At 34.9% G+C, this 17,404-nt stretch overlaps 1 protein-coding gene across 1 annotated transcript in view; it reads left to right on the forward strand.

Annotated features, from left to right (window-relative positions):
• Positions 1 to 17,404, forward strand: part of LOC112054181 (muscle-specific protein 300 kDa) — a 28,464-nt gene that overhangs the window by 10,479 nt on the left and 581 nt on the right. The window contains exons 7-40 of the mRNA XM_052889468.1: positions 34 to 288; positions 374 to 537; positions 631 to 784; positions 911 to 1,093; positions 1,172 to 1,300; positions 1,835 to 2,588; positions 3,300 to 3,427; positions 3,532 to 3,714; positions 3,796 to 3,920; positions 4,216 to 4,360; positions 4,452 to 4,694; positions 5,049 to 5,202; positions 5,397 to 5,720; positions 5,837 to 5,997; positions 6,070 to 6,195; positions 6,546 to 6,770; positions 7,019 to 7,336; positions 9,353 to 9,524; positions 9,592 to 9,718; positions 9,836 to 9,950; positions 10,213 to 10,371; positions 10,455 to 10,676; positions 10,769 to 10,894; positions 11,850 to 12,014; positions 12,365 to 12,520; positions 12,673 to 12,771; positions 12,839 to 12,995; positions 13,283 to 13,416; positions 13,917 to 14,077; positions 14,299 to 14,416; positions 14,690 to 14,799; positions 15,170 to 15,326; positions 15,974 to 16,071; positions 16,747 to 16,867. Coding sequence (XP_052745428.1) covers positions 34 to 288; positions 374 to 537; positions 631 to 784; positions 911 to 1,093; positions 1,172 to 1,300; positions 1,835 to 2,588; positions 3,300 to 3,427; positions 3,532 to 3,714; positions 3,796 to 3,920; positions 4,216 to 4,360; positions 4,452 to 4,694; positions 5,049 to 5,202; positions 5,397 to 5,720; positions 5,837 to 5,997; positions 6,070 to 6,195; positions 6,546 to 6,770; positions 7,019 to 7,336; positions 9,353 to 9,524; positions 9,592 to 9,718; positions 9,836 to 9,950; positions 10,213 to 10,371; positions 10,455 to 10,676; positions 10,769 to 10,894; positions 11,850 to 12,014; positions 12,365 to 12,520; positions 12,673 to 12,771; positions 12,839 to 12,995; positions 13,283 to 13,416; positions 13,917 to 14,077; positions 14,299 to 14,416; positions 14,690 to 14,799; positions 15,170 to 15,326; positions 15,974 to 16,071; positions 16,747 to 16,867 — 6,168 coding nt within the window. The remainder of the gene's footprint in view (positions 1 to 33; positions 289 to 373; positions 538 to 630; positions 785 to 910; positions 1,094 to 1,171; positions 1,301 to 1,834; positions 2,589 to 3,299; positions 3,428 to 3,531; positions 3,715 to 3,795; positions 3,921 to 4,215; positions 4,361 to 4,451; positions 4,695 to 5,048; positions 5,203 to 5,396; positions 5,721 to 5,836; positions 5,998 to 6,069; positions 6,196 to 6,545; positions 6,771 to 7,018; positions 7,337 to 9,352; positions 9,525 to 9,591; positions 9,719 to 9,835; positions 9,951 to 10,212; positions 10,372 to 10,454; positions 10,677 to 10,768; positions 10,895 to 11,849; positions 12,015 to 12,364; positions 12,521 to 12,672; positions 12,772 to 12,838; positions 12,996 to 13,282; positions 13,417 to 13,916; positions 14,078 to 14,298; positions 14,417 to 14,689; positions 14,800 to 15,169; positions 15,327 to 15,973; positions 16,072 to 16,746; positions 16,868 to 17,404) is intronic.

The following is a 17,404-nucleotide window of genomic DNA, read 5'->3' on the forward strand; positions in this document are numbered from 1 at the left end:
ATTGTATACGAAACATCTTTTGTATATTTACAGGATCAAATCGAAAGCTTGAAAGGGGAAGTAGACCTATTAAGGAAACGATGTGAGCGAGTAGAAAAGGAGAAAAGTGATATTCTTCTTCGAAGGTTAGCAAACATCGACACTACTAATAAATATTCCACTGGTCGATCGTCAGAAGTGTTAAAGTTACAGCAAAAAGTAAATGAGTTAACCGCGCAAAATGAAGATCTTAGAGATGAGAAGAAACATTTAAATCTAAAAATTAAAGAAATGGAAGCCGAAATTGAAGTATGTATTAAAACGTATTAGTAAATAATTAACGTAGCGTAAACACGTCCACGTATAAAATTTTAAATAATAAATTTACTTACAGTCACGGCCATCAATTGAATCACAAACGCGGCAAATAGAACAACTTAGAGCGAAATTATTAGCAGCTGAAACTTTGTGCGAAGAATTGATGGATGAGAATGAAGATATGAAGAAGGAATTACGTGACTTAGAAGAAGAAATCGAAGAGATGCAAGACAATTTTAGGTTAGAGATTTATTAAAATAAATATTTGGAATATAATGAGTTATAAAACAATATAGCCATTATAATTACATATCTGTAAATAATTTGTTTCAGGGAAGACCAAGCAGACGAATATTCGTCCCTTAGAAGAGAATTAGAACAAACAATAAAGAATTGCAGAGTTTTATCATTTAAGTTAAAAAAGACTGAAAGAAGAGCTGAACAGCTTGAGCAAGAAAAGGCTGATCAGGAAAAAAAGCTTTTAGAAGTTGGTATTATTCCCTTATTACACTTTATGGACTTCAAAGAAACGTAAAAATTTTTTTTTTGGTAAATCATTAATATTGTCCTGATAGTCAGTTTTGCAGAGATTAATGTAAATACATATTTTCAGATAGTAGGGGGCACAGAAGGCCTTCAGCGTGAAAATCGCATTAAGGAACTTGAAAAGGAAGTCTCACGTTCAAACGAAGTAGCTTTACGTCTACAACGGGAACTCGCAGAAGCAAATACTAAACTGGCCGCAGCATCAGGTGCCCCGCCCGCGAATGTGAAGAAGCAGGCTTTAAATGATGGAGTTAGTAAACAACAATCTCATCTGAACTTATAAAAAATAAATTTTCTAATCTCACCAATATTTTTTTTTTATATTTAGAAAGTATCGCGGTCGTCACTAACACGTGGCGGCAGTCAAGAAGATCCGGCGCAGTTACTGCGTGACTTACAAGATTCTCTCGAGCGAGAAGCAGACTTAAGAGAACAATTGAAAAATGCTGAAGAAGAGGTATTGCATTAAATGAAGCTATGCTTGAATGTTATGAGTAACATTTCACAAGCTTATTTACTTTTCAATTTAAGTAACCACATATACCTAAAACATGCGTTTCTGTGCAAAGGTAGGGAGGTATAAGGGACACTTATTTCTAAACGGTTGTTCATGACTTGATTAATTATAATATTAATTTACACACACACCTATGCAAACGAATACACGAACTATTAAAAAAGCTATTAGGATAAGACTTAAAAAGAAAATCAACAACAAGTGTTTATCGCACAGCTAAATTTACAATTTAACATTCTTTATGCTTAATTTACTACTTTGTTAATTTTACTATAGTTCAATAGTATTTAAAAGATCATTAGCTATAAACGACGGCCAGCTGGAATTGCGCCAACTTTTACCTGACTCAGACACAAATTTTGCATCCATAAATAAGTTATTCAACATAACATCTTTTATTCAACATAATGTAAAATTATTACTTTATAAATTAATTGTAGCTTTTAGAAAATATTTAATGTTGTCTTTAAACAGGCTAGTCGTTATCGACGACGGTTCGCCGGAAAACAGACGTTACCGCTACTGAAAGATGCATCATCGTCAGCGCTTCACCTCACTACTAATCTTGCTGCCAATGACGTAGATGACAAAACTATTAAGCGAATACTAGACATGCAACACATATTAGAGAAAAAATTAACCTCTTTGGATATAAGTAAATTAACAATCGGTGTTAACCAAAGTATACAGTCACCTCAAGATTTTATAACAACATTTTCGGAAGGGTGTCAAACCGATACGGTAATGCGTCATGAAGTAGCTACTGATACTAAAAAAATAACTCTAGATTCTTGTTTACAAATAAATATTCAGCGTTCGGATATGTGTTCACAAACAGACATTGGTTTTAATAAAAACAAGATAACGCAAACAGATTTTATCCTCTCAAATTCTTACGCGCAAACAATTAAAAGGAAAACTAGAGACAGTGTTGCACAAACGTATAATATATATAAAGATAAATGCGTTGAAATAAAAAATGAAGATATTGTACAAAAACAAACTAACAACCAAACGTTTGATGAAAAAGGAACTTTAACTGAAATACACGGTATACCCATTCCAAATGAAATTGAAAACAACACATTTGAAGACATAAGTAAAAAAAGTTGGGTTAAATCTGATAGTCCACCTCTTTCTTCTGATAAATCGGCAGCTGGCCCTTCAAACCAAATACAATTTCCTTTTGCTTTATTTAATCCATTGGCAGCAAGGTTACCTATTGTAGGTATACAACCAATATTTTACCCAGAGTATAATAAGTGTTATCTTTGGACGTAGTATATGTACAATTAACAATACCTCCCTCATTTTAGCATAGAAAATCTCGATAGTTAATAATAAACTAACGAATATTTTCAGGCAAATAACTTGCGTAAAACTGCATCAAGAGTCGAGGACGACAATGAGTCCTTACTTCTACAGCTGAAGAAAATGGCTACCAAAGCCAGAAGTACGTCATATTATAATTGCAAATTCTCAGTTTGTGTAATCCCGGATCCCAGTCAAAGTTTCCCATTTGCATCACCCCTGATAACATTATATCATTTCCATTTTTCTATTCCCTAACTTGCCGTAAGATACTTATTTAGTATCTGTTCTGAACCTGCAACCCTTCGACGTTGTTACTAACACGCTTAGCCTTACTAGGGACTTTCTTAATGTCTTTATTTAGAAAGCAATCAAACAGGCGTATCTTTCTGAGGTAGCCATTTTCTCCAGTTCAGCTTACGACCTGATTTTAAATAAATAAATGATTTGAGTTTGCGTGATTTTAAATAGCCTTTTTTGTGAAACTTAATAAGCTAACATCGCATTAATATTATAACTATTATAACAATGCCATCGCACTGTACTAAATCATAAAATATGTGTTTTGTTATTTATTTCATAAGAACTATAAACCAATTAGTATCTTTACAAATTTTATTTTTTTTAGGTCGGAAGCTGTCCCCAACTCCTCCTACCAATAAACTTGCTATTGAGGCCCCTAATGAAAAAGACGAGGGTATATCTGATGAAGAGGATCCAGCTGAGTTAAGACTTCTACTAGAACTTAACGAACAGGTAATATAATAAAAATAATATATTCATATTATTTGAAAGTATCATGATCATGTGCCTTAATTCCCTCTACTCCTACATATACTTTAATTAATTATTTATTACAGGAAGCAGCTGTTTTACGAAAGAAAGTAGAAGAATTAGAAATCGATAGAGATTCGTTAAAAAAACAAGTTAAAGAACTAACAGAAAAAAAATCTAGTGTTAATACTAAACCAAATGTTCAATCTACAGTTACCTTACGTAGAAATACTGCGAAAAACAGTAACTTAGCCGAAGAAAAAGTTAAGGTAAATATATAATACTCCTATGATGTTATAATTTGTAATTATAATTCACAAATAACAATCATACCCTTTGCAAATTTATAGGTACTTGAAGATGAAATAGCTGAATTAACAAAAAAACTCATAGAAAAGGAACGGGATTGTGAAAGATTACATGCCGAGCTAAGCTTAACTCAAAAGAAACCAAAAGCGTCATTGATAAAAAGCAAGTAAGTAATACAGTACCTTTAATAAAACATACTATTAGTATATTTAATAGTATTTCTTTGAAATCAATCCCAACGCCGTATAATTTAAAGTATACCATGGGTTAACAATTTGAAAAGCCATTTGTTCGAACGTTAATATTTAACAGTGATAAGGAAAATACAATAAAGTGTTATGAAAAGATCCATTACAGAACCTGAAACTACATAATTTATATAAATACATAGCTAGTATTAGATGGATCTAGTCTATTCTTTGTGAACATACAAAAGTTTAATATAAAAAATTAATTAAAAGGTCCCTAGATGCAAGTGATCAACAGAATGTAGATTTAAAACGACAACTGCAAGTAATAGAGCAAGAAGCAAACGTTCTCAGGGCAAAAACTCAAAGCTTAGAGGCTGACAATGAAAAGTTACAAGCTGAAAATAAAAAGTTACAGGTATAAAGATTTTTCTGTATTTATATATTTATACCTATATTTTTACTTTATTGACAATTATAAAATTGACGAATTTTATATATTATTTTAGCTGCTCAAAAATACAAAAACATTAAGAACAGATAAATCACTCGAGTTGAACGCAAACAAAATTAGTAAATTAGAAACTGAGCTTAAGGAAGCATTAGTAAAAATTAAAGAACTAGAAAGTAACAAAGATAAGGAAGAAAAAACTGAAAAGAAAGTTCGATTTGGCGAGACAGCTAAAAAGGATAACGATATACTTAAAACGAAACAAGATGAACTAGATAAACTGAAACTTAACTTTAGTAAGGCAAGTACTATTTGTACGGTAACAACAGATTATTTTTTCTATTACTTTGCTAATAGTCAGGGATCCCTAGAACATTTTGTGTAAGCTAATAAGCTTTTATACAATTTAAAAGCCACATTATCCTACAAATTGTGTGGTACATTATCTCGTTCCGACGCTCTAAAATTTTTCTTTTCCTGGTAACTCAGTTAGCTACCAGAATCAAGAATTTTCGTAAATAAAAAAGTTGATGTCTCATCGAGATGAAACTACTCACGAAAAATTAGCTTGTTAGTAATCAGGTGTACAAAATGTTCTAGGGATCCCTGACTATAATATTTATTGCTTATTTATAATAAAATGTTTAATTTATAGTTAGAGAAGGAGAAATTAAAACTGCAAACCACTTTGAAGGAGTTAAAAGATGAAGCCCTGAAAACGTTTAAGCCTAGGTCTCCAAAAAAGGTGACTGATATCACAACTAAACTACAAATGAAGAAAATGGTCGAGGAACTCGAAAGTGAAATAGGTATGTAAACTTTTATTCGCAACACAGAGAACACAAAATAACGTATTTTTATTAAGTTATGCATGTCAAATAAAAGTAATACTCCTAATACTAGTCAAGTGAGTTAAGTCGCTTTTCTATTTCAATATTATGGAAAACACTCGATTTAGTAGAAATTTTAAAACACAAGTAATTATTTATTTTTTATGTCTTAGGTGGGTTATACGTTATTATGAAGAATGCCGGACTATCTTCTCAAGAAATAAATTCTAAGGGGCAGTTGGAAAAAGATATTGAAAATATTAAGTCAAAGCTGACAAAAAGCGAAACAGAGTTTACCAATGAAAAAAATCGATTACAGAATGAAATAGTAAAACTTAAAGATTTAAATTCTAACCTAGAAACAGAGAAAAAATCTATCGCTGACAAATGCAAATCTTTAGAATCTAATTATAGTAACGTGACAAATGATTGTAAATCAGTAACTGAAGAGAAAAAGAACTTGGAAACTCAGATAGCTAAATTAAATTCAGATATCAGTAAGTTGTATTTAATTTTTATTCCGAATTGCGTACTCTAATTGCAAATAAGTATTACGAGAAATGACTATAACTATAATACATACACAAAAAGCATAAAATGTATTTTTTTACAGAAAAAAATAGTTCACAACAAATAGCTATGTCAGACTGCATGAAGAAAATTGAAGAACTCAAGAAGGAAATGGATGTGAAAGATAAGGAAATAGAAAAATTAAAAAAACAAGTAGATGCTATGACTAAAATGGAACAAGATAAGAGTAAATTGCTAAAAGAGGTACAAAAAATACTTAAAATATCTACAAAATTATAATTATATAATCACTATTAACTTTTTACTGTGTTTTAGGTAGGTGACAAAACTAAAAAAATTGTTGAACTAGAAAAAAAACTAAAAGAAGCAGAAGACAAGTGCAAGCGGAATGAAAAAGTGCTTGCCACGCGAAAAGAGAAAGTTGCGAAACTAGAAAAAGAGGTTAGTTTATAAGTAATTAAGTGGTTTAAGTTAATCAACTTAATAGAAACAAACTAAAGAGTTTTACTTTAATTTGTCGATATTTAGTTAATGCATTGTTGATAATAATGTTGAAGAAAAATTACATTTTTTGATTAATAATATCTAGCATTGTCGTTGTATTATGCCAATATGTATATACAATAATGGCGACAATAGACATTATAAAAAAAATATACATTCAAAATACAAAGCAAATTTTAAATAATTTAATTTAATCTTTAAAAACATAATTACTTAATCACTTTTTTTGTATTTTACAATTCATTGGGCACGTTGTTAAAGGTTAAAAATATTTGTTTTTAAATTAGCTTTCTGAAGAAAAAGAGCAAGCTGAAGCATTAGTCAATACACAACGACGAATGTCTGTTGACTTTACAAGTGAAAAAGATGGTATACAAACGAAACTCTTAAAGTCTGAAAGTAAATTAATTACTTTAGAATCAGACATGAAAGAAATGAAGTCAGATTATGAAAATAAAATTTCTAACTTGGAATCTACTATATCCGCCAAGGACATTCATATAAAACAACTGGTATTGCAGCATTGATTTGAATTTCCCTCAGCATGTTACACTCTCCATTTATTTACAACTTCAATAGAATGGGTTGCGTCGGTTTTCATATATTTAAATATACATGACTTTTTATTTCCTTGGCATGTCCCCATAGTATTTTTGCGGTGTTTTTTTAATACCCTCCTTATATTATTTATTACATGAAAAATGTTTGCACAAATTATATGTTATCTTAATTATTAATAAATAAATAATATACGTTTTAGGAAGACGTCTTACGGGAAACATCCAATCAAAAATATGACGAAGCTATATCATCAGTCGAAATGGCTCAACTCAAAGAAAAATATGATAAAATTACTACAGAATTCGCCGAAAAGGAAGAGGAATTAACATCTGTTAAAACAGAACTCAGTAATAATGAAAAAACTTTGACTTCTGTTAAAACAGAAGTAGCGCAGCTTAAGTCTGATATAACTAAATATGAAAATGAGAAAAAAGACCTTGAAAATAAATTAAAAACAGAGAAAAAAGAAAGTACCTATTGGGAACACAAAGCATCGGAGTCTGATACTGATTTGCAGGTAGGTATAAAACTGGATTGTAATTATAAGACAATTATGCTGCCAAGTCTTACAAAAAGGTGTTAAAAAAAGCTCGTTTCTCACGTACAAAACGCATTGGCAATAAATTAGCCACCTATCCTAGTGGTACCAAAGCTTTTTGGTCTTTAGCCAAATCTGTAGAAACGAACTTTTGTCGACCATCGTTGCCGCCTCTGCTGAAACCTGACGGATCACTGGTTTTTACTGCAACTGAAAAGGCAAACCTTCTGGCCTCTCATTTTGCTAACAATTCAGTCTTGGACGCTGGGAATTCTTGTCCCCCTAACCTCCCTATATGTGACTCTGTAATGTCGGAGGTGCATATCCATCAAAAGGAGGTTCTAAGAGTAATCCGGTCTCTAGACGTACATAAAGCCAGCGGTCCTGATGGTATTCCGGCAATAGTTCTGCGTTATTGTGCACCCGAATTAGCTCCTATCTTGACTCGTCTGTATCGCCTATCTCTGAGAACATCTCGAGTTCCTAAATCCTGGAAGATTGCAAATGTACAACCCGTACCAAAGAAAGGAAGTCGTGCCGACCCATCAAACTATAGGCCTATCTCAATCACCTCAATCTTGTGTAAGAGCATGGAAAGAATAATAAATACCAGGCTCTTAGCATACCTTGAGTGTCATGATCTTCTCTCAGACAGCCAGTATGGTTTTCGCCAAAATAGGTCTGCTGGTGATTTGCTCGTGTATGCAACTCATGTTTGGGGTGAGGCAATTGATAAGCACGGAGAGGCACTTGCTGTCTCTCTCGACATATCTAAGGCATTTGACAGGGTCTGGCACGATAGTCTCATTAGTAAGCTTTCAGCGTATGGACTTCCACCGAGCTTGTGTGACTGGATATCCGACTTTTTGAGTGAACGATCCTTCCGAGTGGTTACTGATGGCTGCTCATCGGATCTAATGGCTATTAACGCTGGAGTTCCTCAAGGGTCGGTACTTTCCGCTACTCTTTTTTTACTGCATATTAATGACCTGTTGAAACCTGGAACCCTTGGTTATGCAGATGACAGTACAGTAACGGAAAGATATTTATCCGGACCGCGCGCCGGTGGAACTGAAACTAACGAACTCAGGGAGGCGATGGTTTCTCGATTGAACTCTACCCTAAAGGAAGTCTCCGAATGGGGCGACGCTAATTTAGTTCAGTTCAATGCAACCAAAACGCAGGCATGTCTACTGACGGCAAAACGGACTCCTTTTCCATTTACACCTACATTCAGAAATGTATCCTTGCCTATCACTGACCACATCGATCTCCTGGGTGTCGATATTTCGGCTAACATCAACTTTGGGCGGTCCATAGAATCTAAAGCCAAAACCGCGGCCAAAAAACTTGGAATACTCCGTAAGGTTAAGCAGTACTTCTCACAGCAATTACTTACTCTATATCAGGCCCAAGTCCGGTCTTGCATGGAGTACTGCAGCCATCTTTTTGACGGCTCAGCCAAATACCAATTGGCTGCTTTGGATGCTGTGGATCGCCGAGCCAGGAGACTCATTGGCACAGATTCACCGCTTTTGACCAAACTCCAGACCCTTGAGCATCGGCGGAAAGTTGCCAGTTTATCGGTGTTTTATAGGATATATTTTGGAGAATGTGCTCAGGAGCTATTCGATGTCATACCACCTTCGCCTTTTTACCATCGCACCGCAAGACATCGGGTGGGTTTTCATCCCTATATTGTAGATGTCCCTAGGACCCGTACAAAACGCTTTGCGTCTTCTTTTCTCATACGCACGGCCAAGGTTTGGAATACCCTTCCCAAGTCTGTGTTTCCTGAATATTATAACTTGGGTATCTTCAAAACAAGAGTGAATAGGCACCTTCTAGGCAAGCGTGTCCCATCTTAGACTGTATCTACACTTACCATCAGGTTAGATCATGGTCAAACGCGAGCCTATTTGCATTAAAAAAAAAAAAAAAAAAAAAGAATAAATGAAAACTGTAGTTTTTTTATATTATCACTTTATCCAACAGGCGGAAAGAAAAAAATTAGATCGTATGCGAGCTAATCACGACAAGGATATAAAAAATAAAGAAGCAGAATTGGCAACCCTTAAAGGTAAACTAAAAGTCTTGGAGCAAACTTCTGGCGCTGGCGCTAAAAGACTAACAGAACTTAAACAAGAGCACGAGGAGACAGTTAAAAGTATGTGTTCGACTCGAAATAACGTTAATTTATGTGTTGACACCTTATAACCAGTATCTTTTCACAGAATTAGAACACGCATTAGCTGTTGAAAAGGCTGAATACGAAGAATTAACAGGTAAATACGAATTATTAGAGGAAGAACATGTGGTCACTAAAGCAAAGCTTACAGTTGAAAAAGAGAAAGCGCAGAGGTATGTAACATTAATTAGCGTATCAATGTTTTAATATTAGTCACTTAATTATTGCGGTTTTGATTTTATTAACTTATAAATGTATGTATACCTAATACATTGTTGACATTTTAACAGTGACCTGATGCAAGTACAAAAAGAATTAAACAAAACTTTAGAAGAGCTTAAATCGTTGCAAGATAATTATGAAAGTGAATCGACTAAATCAAAGAAAGAAAAGTCTGACTTACAGGTATCTTAGAATTAATCAGCCTCACAAAACCGCATTAAAAATCCTTGCAGTAGATTCAGAGACTCAAAAGCAAACAAAGTGACAGATTGACAAAAATTTTAAAAATTGCTTTTTTTGTCTGTTACGACTACTATTCTGTTGTCGTCAGACAGTACAGACATACACTCGATTTTTACTACAGAACAGATTTTACTACTTATCTAAAATTATTAAAACCAACACTCTTAACACTAATGTAAGAAACTTCATTTTTTAACCGCAGAAAGAGATTTCGTCGTTACAAGAACGTTTATGTGGCGGAGGATGGGAAGTAGAGAAAGCTAGGCTAACGGCACGACTTGATCAAGTTGAACGTGAGTTACGATCGGCCAAGGAAGAACATGAAGTACTCTCTCATCACCATGATGTCACAAAGAAAGAAGTAAGCTCAAAAACAAATGTAATATTTATAAGGGTCTTTTATGTGTATAAATGGAAGTCTTGATGGTTATTTTGATCTTGTAGTTGGAAGAGGCTAGAAAGAAACTCGACGATTACGAGAAAGTAAGTAAAGTTCACAGAACATTGTCAGCAGATAATGTAGAATTAGAAAGAGAACTTGCTGCATTGAATACTAGATTAGAACAAGCAGAAAAGGCGAGGAAAAACGAGATAGCAGAAACCAAAACACGTTATGAAGCACAACTGAACACAATGAGAGATGAGCTGAAATCATTACATAACCAGGTAAATATCATAAAATGTATGAGAGTGCTTACAAACATTTTAACTCTACAGTTAAACTTAAAACAATATAATTGATTTGAATGAAATTTTAGGTATCAAGATTTAGGCGAGAACGCGATAATTATAAACAAATGTTAGATTCAGCTCAGAAATTAATGACCGAGAAGAAAAACGGTGATAAAAGAACACAAAGAAATTCAATATCGAGCACCGATGAGGTACGAATTTTATTAATAATTGCACACAATACGCTTTGTGTGAGAGTACCTACGATTAAAAAAGAAAACCTATATTGCTATAGTTTCTTAATACGGTCAGTTTAAAAGTTCGATTTTCCTTTACGAGGTTGAAAATTCGATACCGAACACTTTTGTAAGTGCACCGATTTAAGTGCATTTTTCTTTGTATCCATGGTAAAGTTATTGGTATGGTTATGGTAAAGCCAAAGTCAGCACTCAGCTTCGATTTACCAATCGAAGCTGAGTGCTGACTTTGGCCTAACCCTTCTCATACTGAGACGAGACTCTTGCTCAGTAGAACGTACGAGTAGGCGTTGCAATGTTGTTTATGTGGAGTAATGGTAGTAGGTTTGAATGAAAACGATTGTCACTATAGTATGCGCATTATCATCTGAGTCGTCCGGTCATAAAAGTCAAAAAAGATAGGGATGTGCAGCGCGCCTACCTGCGCACCCTAATTATCGATAAACGGCTACCTGCGCACGTGCTAATGATGAGTCAATAATGATTTGGACGATTCTGATTGGTCGGTTTCTAATGTAATTGCATTGCGTATTTTTTTTGCTATAAATGTGTTTACTGCAATTAAATAAATACATTCATGTGTTACTCGTTGCGCACTATGGATACTAATATATAATAAATTTGGCAGAAGACGAAGATTCTGATGATGAAGACTCAGATGAAGATTAATTTTATTTAGTTAATAATTATATAATATGAAATATGTATTATATTAAATCAAATATTGTTAATTTTTTTAATTTTGTGAACAAGATACGATAATAAACTTTACTTATCGATAATATGTCTTTCATTGTTACACCCTTCACTAGACGGCTCCATAAGACCCATAAGTGCAAGCGAGATAGATATAGAGAAATGATTTATGGCCCTAAGACTCAGTTGTTAATGCTATTAGTATAACTTACAGGAAGAATATCGCAATAGAGTGGCCATACTAGAACAGCAACTGGCGTGCGCGGAAGATGAGTTATGCGAGGCCCGCCTCCTTTCATCTAAGCTTAATACAGAGCTTATCAGCGAAAGATCCACCGCCGAAGTCCGCCTCGCTGAAATGCAGTCCAGACTTAATGAGGTAAACAAAGTTTTATACGTTATTGATTCATATTTTAGGTGGATATTTTTTCAGACTAATCCTTCAGTGATTGACAATAACATTTAGCATTTCTTTCCGCTGTATATACTTTATAATTTGTAGGTACTTCATACCTAGCTTTTAGAAGTGATAACTTTTTATGGGACGGTAAACCGCTTCGTAATGTAAGACATTACGGCGCCACTCTATCTGGCTTCCTTTTCTCTCACGCGTACGGCAGTAAGTTTAAGTTAATACTTCTGTCGAGTGTCCTGAGACGCACACGTTTCCTTTTTTTGTTTGATTGCAAGCCCCAATATATATTTATCAAAGCAATTGTATTATTTTAGAACGAAGAAGACCGGCTGTTGTCATCAGGACGGGCTCGCGTGGCAGGTCTAGCTACGCGCATGGAGCTGGCTTGGCACAAAGAACGCGACGAACAGCAACGTTTATTGCACGAAACTTCCACTCTGGCTAGGGACCTGAGGCAAACACTGTTTGAGGTATGTAATTAAAATAATTTATTTTACCATTCAAAACCCTAAACACCTTCTAGGTTAAATCTTAAAAGTATTACTAGATACGTAAACTCAACGTCATGTTTCTCAGAACTTTAATCTTTGGCTTCATAAATCGACTTTTTGGTTACTTATAGGTAGAACGAGAAAGAGACAAGGAGAAGTTAGATATGAAGAGAAGAATTGATCAGTTAAAGAGGACTACGGAGGAAGAAACAGAAGAGGCCAAGAAAAAGGTAACATTACAATAATAGTTTAGATTAACGCATTGTAAAAAAAATTAAACTAATTTGTCGTTACTAGGTGACGGAGTTACAATGCGATCTATTAGAGCTACGGGACGCGCACGCTAAGCTGCGTACGGCCAATGAGAAGCTACGTAGAGACAAGGAGCGTCACGACCGCGATCGCGACCAGAACAAGTTGCTCGTTGTATCTCTCAAGCGCTCACAACAGGCAAGTTATACATCTTAGAGTGGATCGTGGAAGCTTTTATATAAGATTTTTCATGTCTTACAGTCTTAAGTTATTTGAATCCGTCGACAAAAGAACTTTCTTTAGCATACACAAACTCGTGCATCTCCTATTCCTAATCCTCATTATTCCTTCAAAATGTTTGGTCTTCACTTCAAGATTTTTGTGGTGTGTGGAAAGTTGGCCTTCTGCGTCTTTTTTTTTTAAGAATTTGCTGTTTGTAATTTCTACCATTGATATGGAATTTGACGATTTGTGTATTTTTACAGGAAGACGATAGGGTGATAACACAGTTGTTAGAAACAATTGATGATCTAATGAAACAGAGTCCAGATCTTTTCCGAAATGAGCCAGCTGTAAAACCAGAGAAGAATCTTATGACACCAACTCCACCAAGACGGAATAGGGCAAGTACCTAATGTAGCATTCATGTCAAATCTGTTGCACTATCTGATAACAACAATCTAATTTACCTGTTGGAGCATTTCGTTCTAGCAGAAATAAATCGTAACAACTACAGAATATTGAATACACATCTGACCTAGCAAAAACATTCGGCATAGTGCACATTTTTCAGAACTAAATATGCACCAAGAATATGCATTATCTCCAAACACTGGTCCTCTATATACTTCTAACTAACCAATACTTATTGTGTAATAAGAGTACCTGCACAATTTGGAAGCTCTTTGTATCCATTGTAAAGATGCTTAATGTCGTGGACAATAACGGAAAATACCCCTGTGCAGAATGCAGATTTCGAGCGTATGATTATACCTATGCCTAAGTTTTTATCGCGTTATACAGTAAATTGTCATGTCACTTGATATAATAGACTTGTTTTAGTTGTGGGAATGACATGAAGTATATTATTTCCCGGATTTCCCATTGTTTTTCTTTATTCCAGTCATCCAAATCCCGCTCCCGTTCGGGAACCCCAGAGAACATGGAAGCGCGCGCGGCGAGTGACGCGGCCGCGACTGCAGCGCGTCTGCGTCGCCTCACGGACGAGCTACGCGCGTCTCGCATCGCTGAACGACAACGCAGACAGCAGGCGAACCCTAGACGGTACGTTAAAGAACCCTTATGAACAAACGCATGAGACAATTGTTCTTTTTATTGCTCATCTTCTTACCTTCCTCGCTCTACATCTACATATTTTGATAATTAAATGAGCAAATTGATTCCAGCACTTGCACTAACAAGCTGCCAAACCTTAATCCTCCTCAAAAACCTCAAATAAACTTTTATGGACATAAAACCGACTTAAATGTTTGTTTATCTCAAAGGGCGATGTCTACGGAGCCTCGTGACACACTATCTGTAACGCCGACTTCACGGGCGCCTTCCCGTGTACCATCGCTGAAAAAACGATCCATATCCCTAGAACAAACTACTAAAGAACAGGTAAATCAAAGTTTCAAGAAAATACTAATCCTTCAGAAGGCATTTTAAAAATCAGCTGACAATAGAAGCGTCTTGTTATTTAAACCTAGAGTTATCAATAAAAAATTCAGGAAAACACATTTTTTGGAACGTAATCAGGAAATTAGTTGTCAATACTGACTTAACAGTAAAAAACAACGTTTTCCGAAATGCAATTAGGAAATTGACAATAGAAGATGCGTCTCGTTAAACCTAGAGCTAAAAGTGAAGGACTAAGGAAAACGTATTTTTCAGAACGCAATTTGGAAGATAGTTGATGATAGCAGCGTGTCGTCTATGCAGTCATTGGATGGTGATTCAGATCTGCGCCTGTTCACGATGCAACGAGACACAAGCTTGGACAGGCAAGTAAACAAATTATTATCGACCAGAGTTAGATTTTTTTTTAATTAATTGTTTTCGTTACATTGATAAACTCCACAATGACTTCGCTTGATGGTAATCGGATCAGCTTTCATCTTCACAAAGTAAGAATAATTTATTTAAAGAACAATTGATGCCCCTGTTCTCTGAAAAACTGCCCTTACAATCAGTACAGTATTAGATTGACTTTAAAAAGGGCTGGATCTAAATTCATGGCAATCTTTTGAATTTTTCATAAATTCTATTATATGTGTAGTTTCATAAGTTTTGTTTTTTAGCAAAACAAAGCGAATAGAGACTCAACATTTTGGTAATACCAAAGCAATATAATTTATATTGTATGTTTTACAGTCGTTTATCTGGTGGATCTGCCCAAAGTGAAGTATTGCCTTCAGAGAAGAAGAAAAAGAAAGGTCTTTTTGGTAAACTGAAGAACCTCACCAAATCGCGCTCCATCGACGATCACGTGGATACCGAGGACTTTAGACCAATCGGCACTGTATCACAGGTACTTTTTAATAATTACAATACTTTTTAATAATTACAATACTTTTTATATTAATACTAGTTGAAGGAAAAAAGTATGACTACAGCACGGCGTCATAACTTGGACAAGTCCTACATTGAATATGAGCGTGAAAATTCACTGACTACCAGTCGAAACTACAGAAGCTAGGCAAGCTAAAAGAACATTTTTTTGTGACATCGACTCACTAAGAAAGTATTTTGTTACTGTCGACTTTTAAGGAAATTATTCATACAAAAACTGTTCTCGCTGTCACTGTAGAGTTAGAAGCGTTAGGGCATATACCACGCGAAAAACTTGCGGGGTTCTGATAGTTTAGGGCCTGTAGCCAACTGGCACGTTCAATCTCTTTCTACAAACGCTAACGCTTCTAAACGCTAAAACTAGAAAAATGTACGGGAATTATAGATCCGATTGATAACTTGATCACGTGACCTGTCGATAGTAAATGTCATTTCTATTACATTTTGAATTTTCGAGCAATAAATTCGACATGCCACTTGGCTACCGGCCTAGTTATAAAAAAAGTTAGTGTACAGCATTCGCATTTTTATATTAACTGCAAAATGAAACATGCAATAAGTGGCACAATAATTAATTAATAACTAATGTTTTTACTATCTCAATAGGGTTCAGATTCTGATATGAGCGCAGCTGGCAGCAAGCGCGACCTGCGCGGCCGACTGTCGGGAATGTTTAGCAGAAAGCAGCCCAGCCGGGCCAATAGGTACGGGACTAGGCTAGAATAGGCTAGTTGATATTTTGACGTGACAGCGTCTTATAATTCGATGGAGCCGGCTGTAAAATTGCAAAAAGATGATGTCTTTTTGCAATTTTACAGTCGGCAAAAAAAAGTATATTCTGGTCTATGAAGATTATTAAACAGTATTTTAGAAAAACGAACATTATTTATTTTATTAATCGACTTTACAGACAATCGATTTTTTTAAATTTTCTTAATTTGTTCTACTAAATTGAAAAAAATATCATATTTTTTTTAAAACGTGAATACATAAAACATAAAAACTTTTATTTTTAAATATTTTTTTATCTATACGAGCTTAAACGCTAATCGGCCGTGGTCTATATTTTATCGTTTCATGACGTTACGTCAACACTACACCTTAACCAAACGGTTTAGTGTTTGTTAAAATTATTAGTTATTACTACATTATACAACATTCTGATGATTTTGACCGTGAAGATTGTGAAAAACCGGAAGTCAAAATCTTCTCGGAAATTACCAATAGATGAAAACTATTTATGACACAGATTTTTAGATTTTCTAAAGTTTCACGGTTACCAAATCAAGCTCTACATGTCTTGGTAACTGCATGAAACACGGACGCTAAGAATGCTTAGATTATATATAAAATGTTAAATATGTTGTATGTGTTATCAGCAAAGAACTGAGTCCAGAGCGGCCGGCTAGCGCGGCGGGCAGCACGGCGGGCGCCGGAGCCACAAAGCCGATCTTGCGCAATGCCAGTGCCACCACTCTGTCGCGGACTTTGACTAAACCGGTACGTTAGCTTACATATCAAAATTTTATAGCCACAGTGACCTAACAGGGTGGCAGGGCTAGCAATATGACACTGGCCCAGGGAATATTGGGGCCGCGCCACCCGAAACCGTGAGCATAGTATCTACTTGTAACATTAAAAAAAATTACGTGACAAGGAGATGGTCCATTTCAGGTCCACTGTTGTACCCCGTGTCATTAAAATTAAAAAAATACAAGGATCTTATTAAAGTGAATAAATGTAACTAAATAAAAAGAAATAAATAAAATTAAAACCCAAGTTTTTGAGTTATACCAAGATGGCGCCCTTAAAGCAACAGTTTTATAGTTACTTTGATATGACAATTGACAGCAAACGTCAAATGGATTACTGCATTGAAAACGTCATCAATCCGCCATTATTACTCTTATTAGTGTTGCATTTCTTAGGAGATATTGAATATTATTTCGAAAGAATTAAAGTAAATTCGTAGATTTGTATAATCAAAAATAGTTGAAAAAAATATTTTCTTTTATTTTCGCCAGGGTACATGACTGG

The sequence above is a fragment of the Bicyclus anynana genome, chromosome 1 (assembly GCF_947172395.1).
Source record: "Bicyclus anynana chromosome 1, ilBicAnyn1.1, whole genome shotgun sequence".
In the NCBI taxonomy this organism is placed as follows: Eukaryota; Metazoa; Arthropoda; class Insecta; order Lepidoptera; family Nymphalidae; genus Bicyclus; species Bicyclus anynana.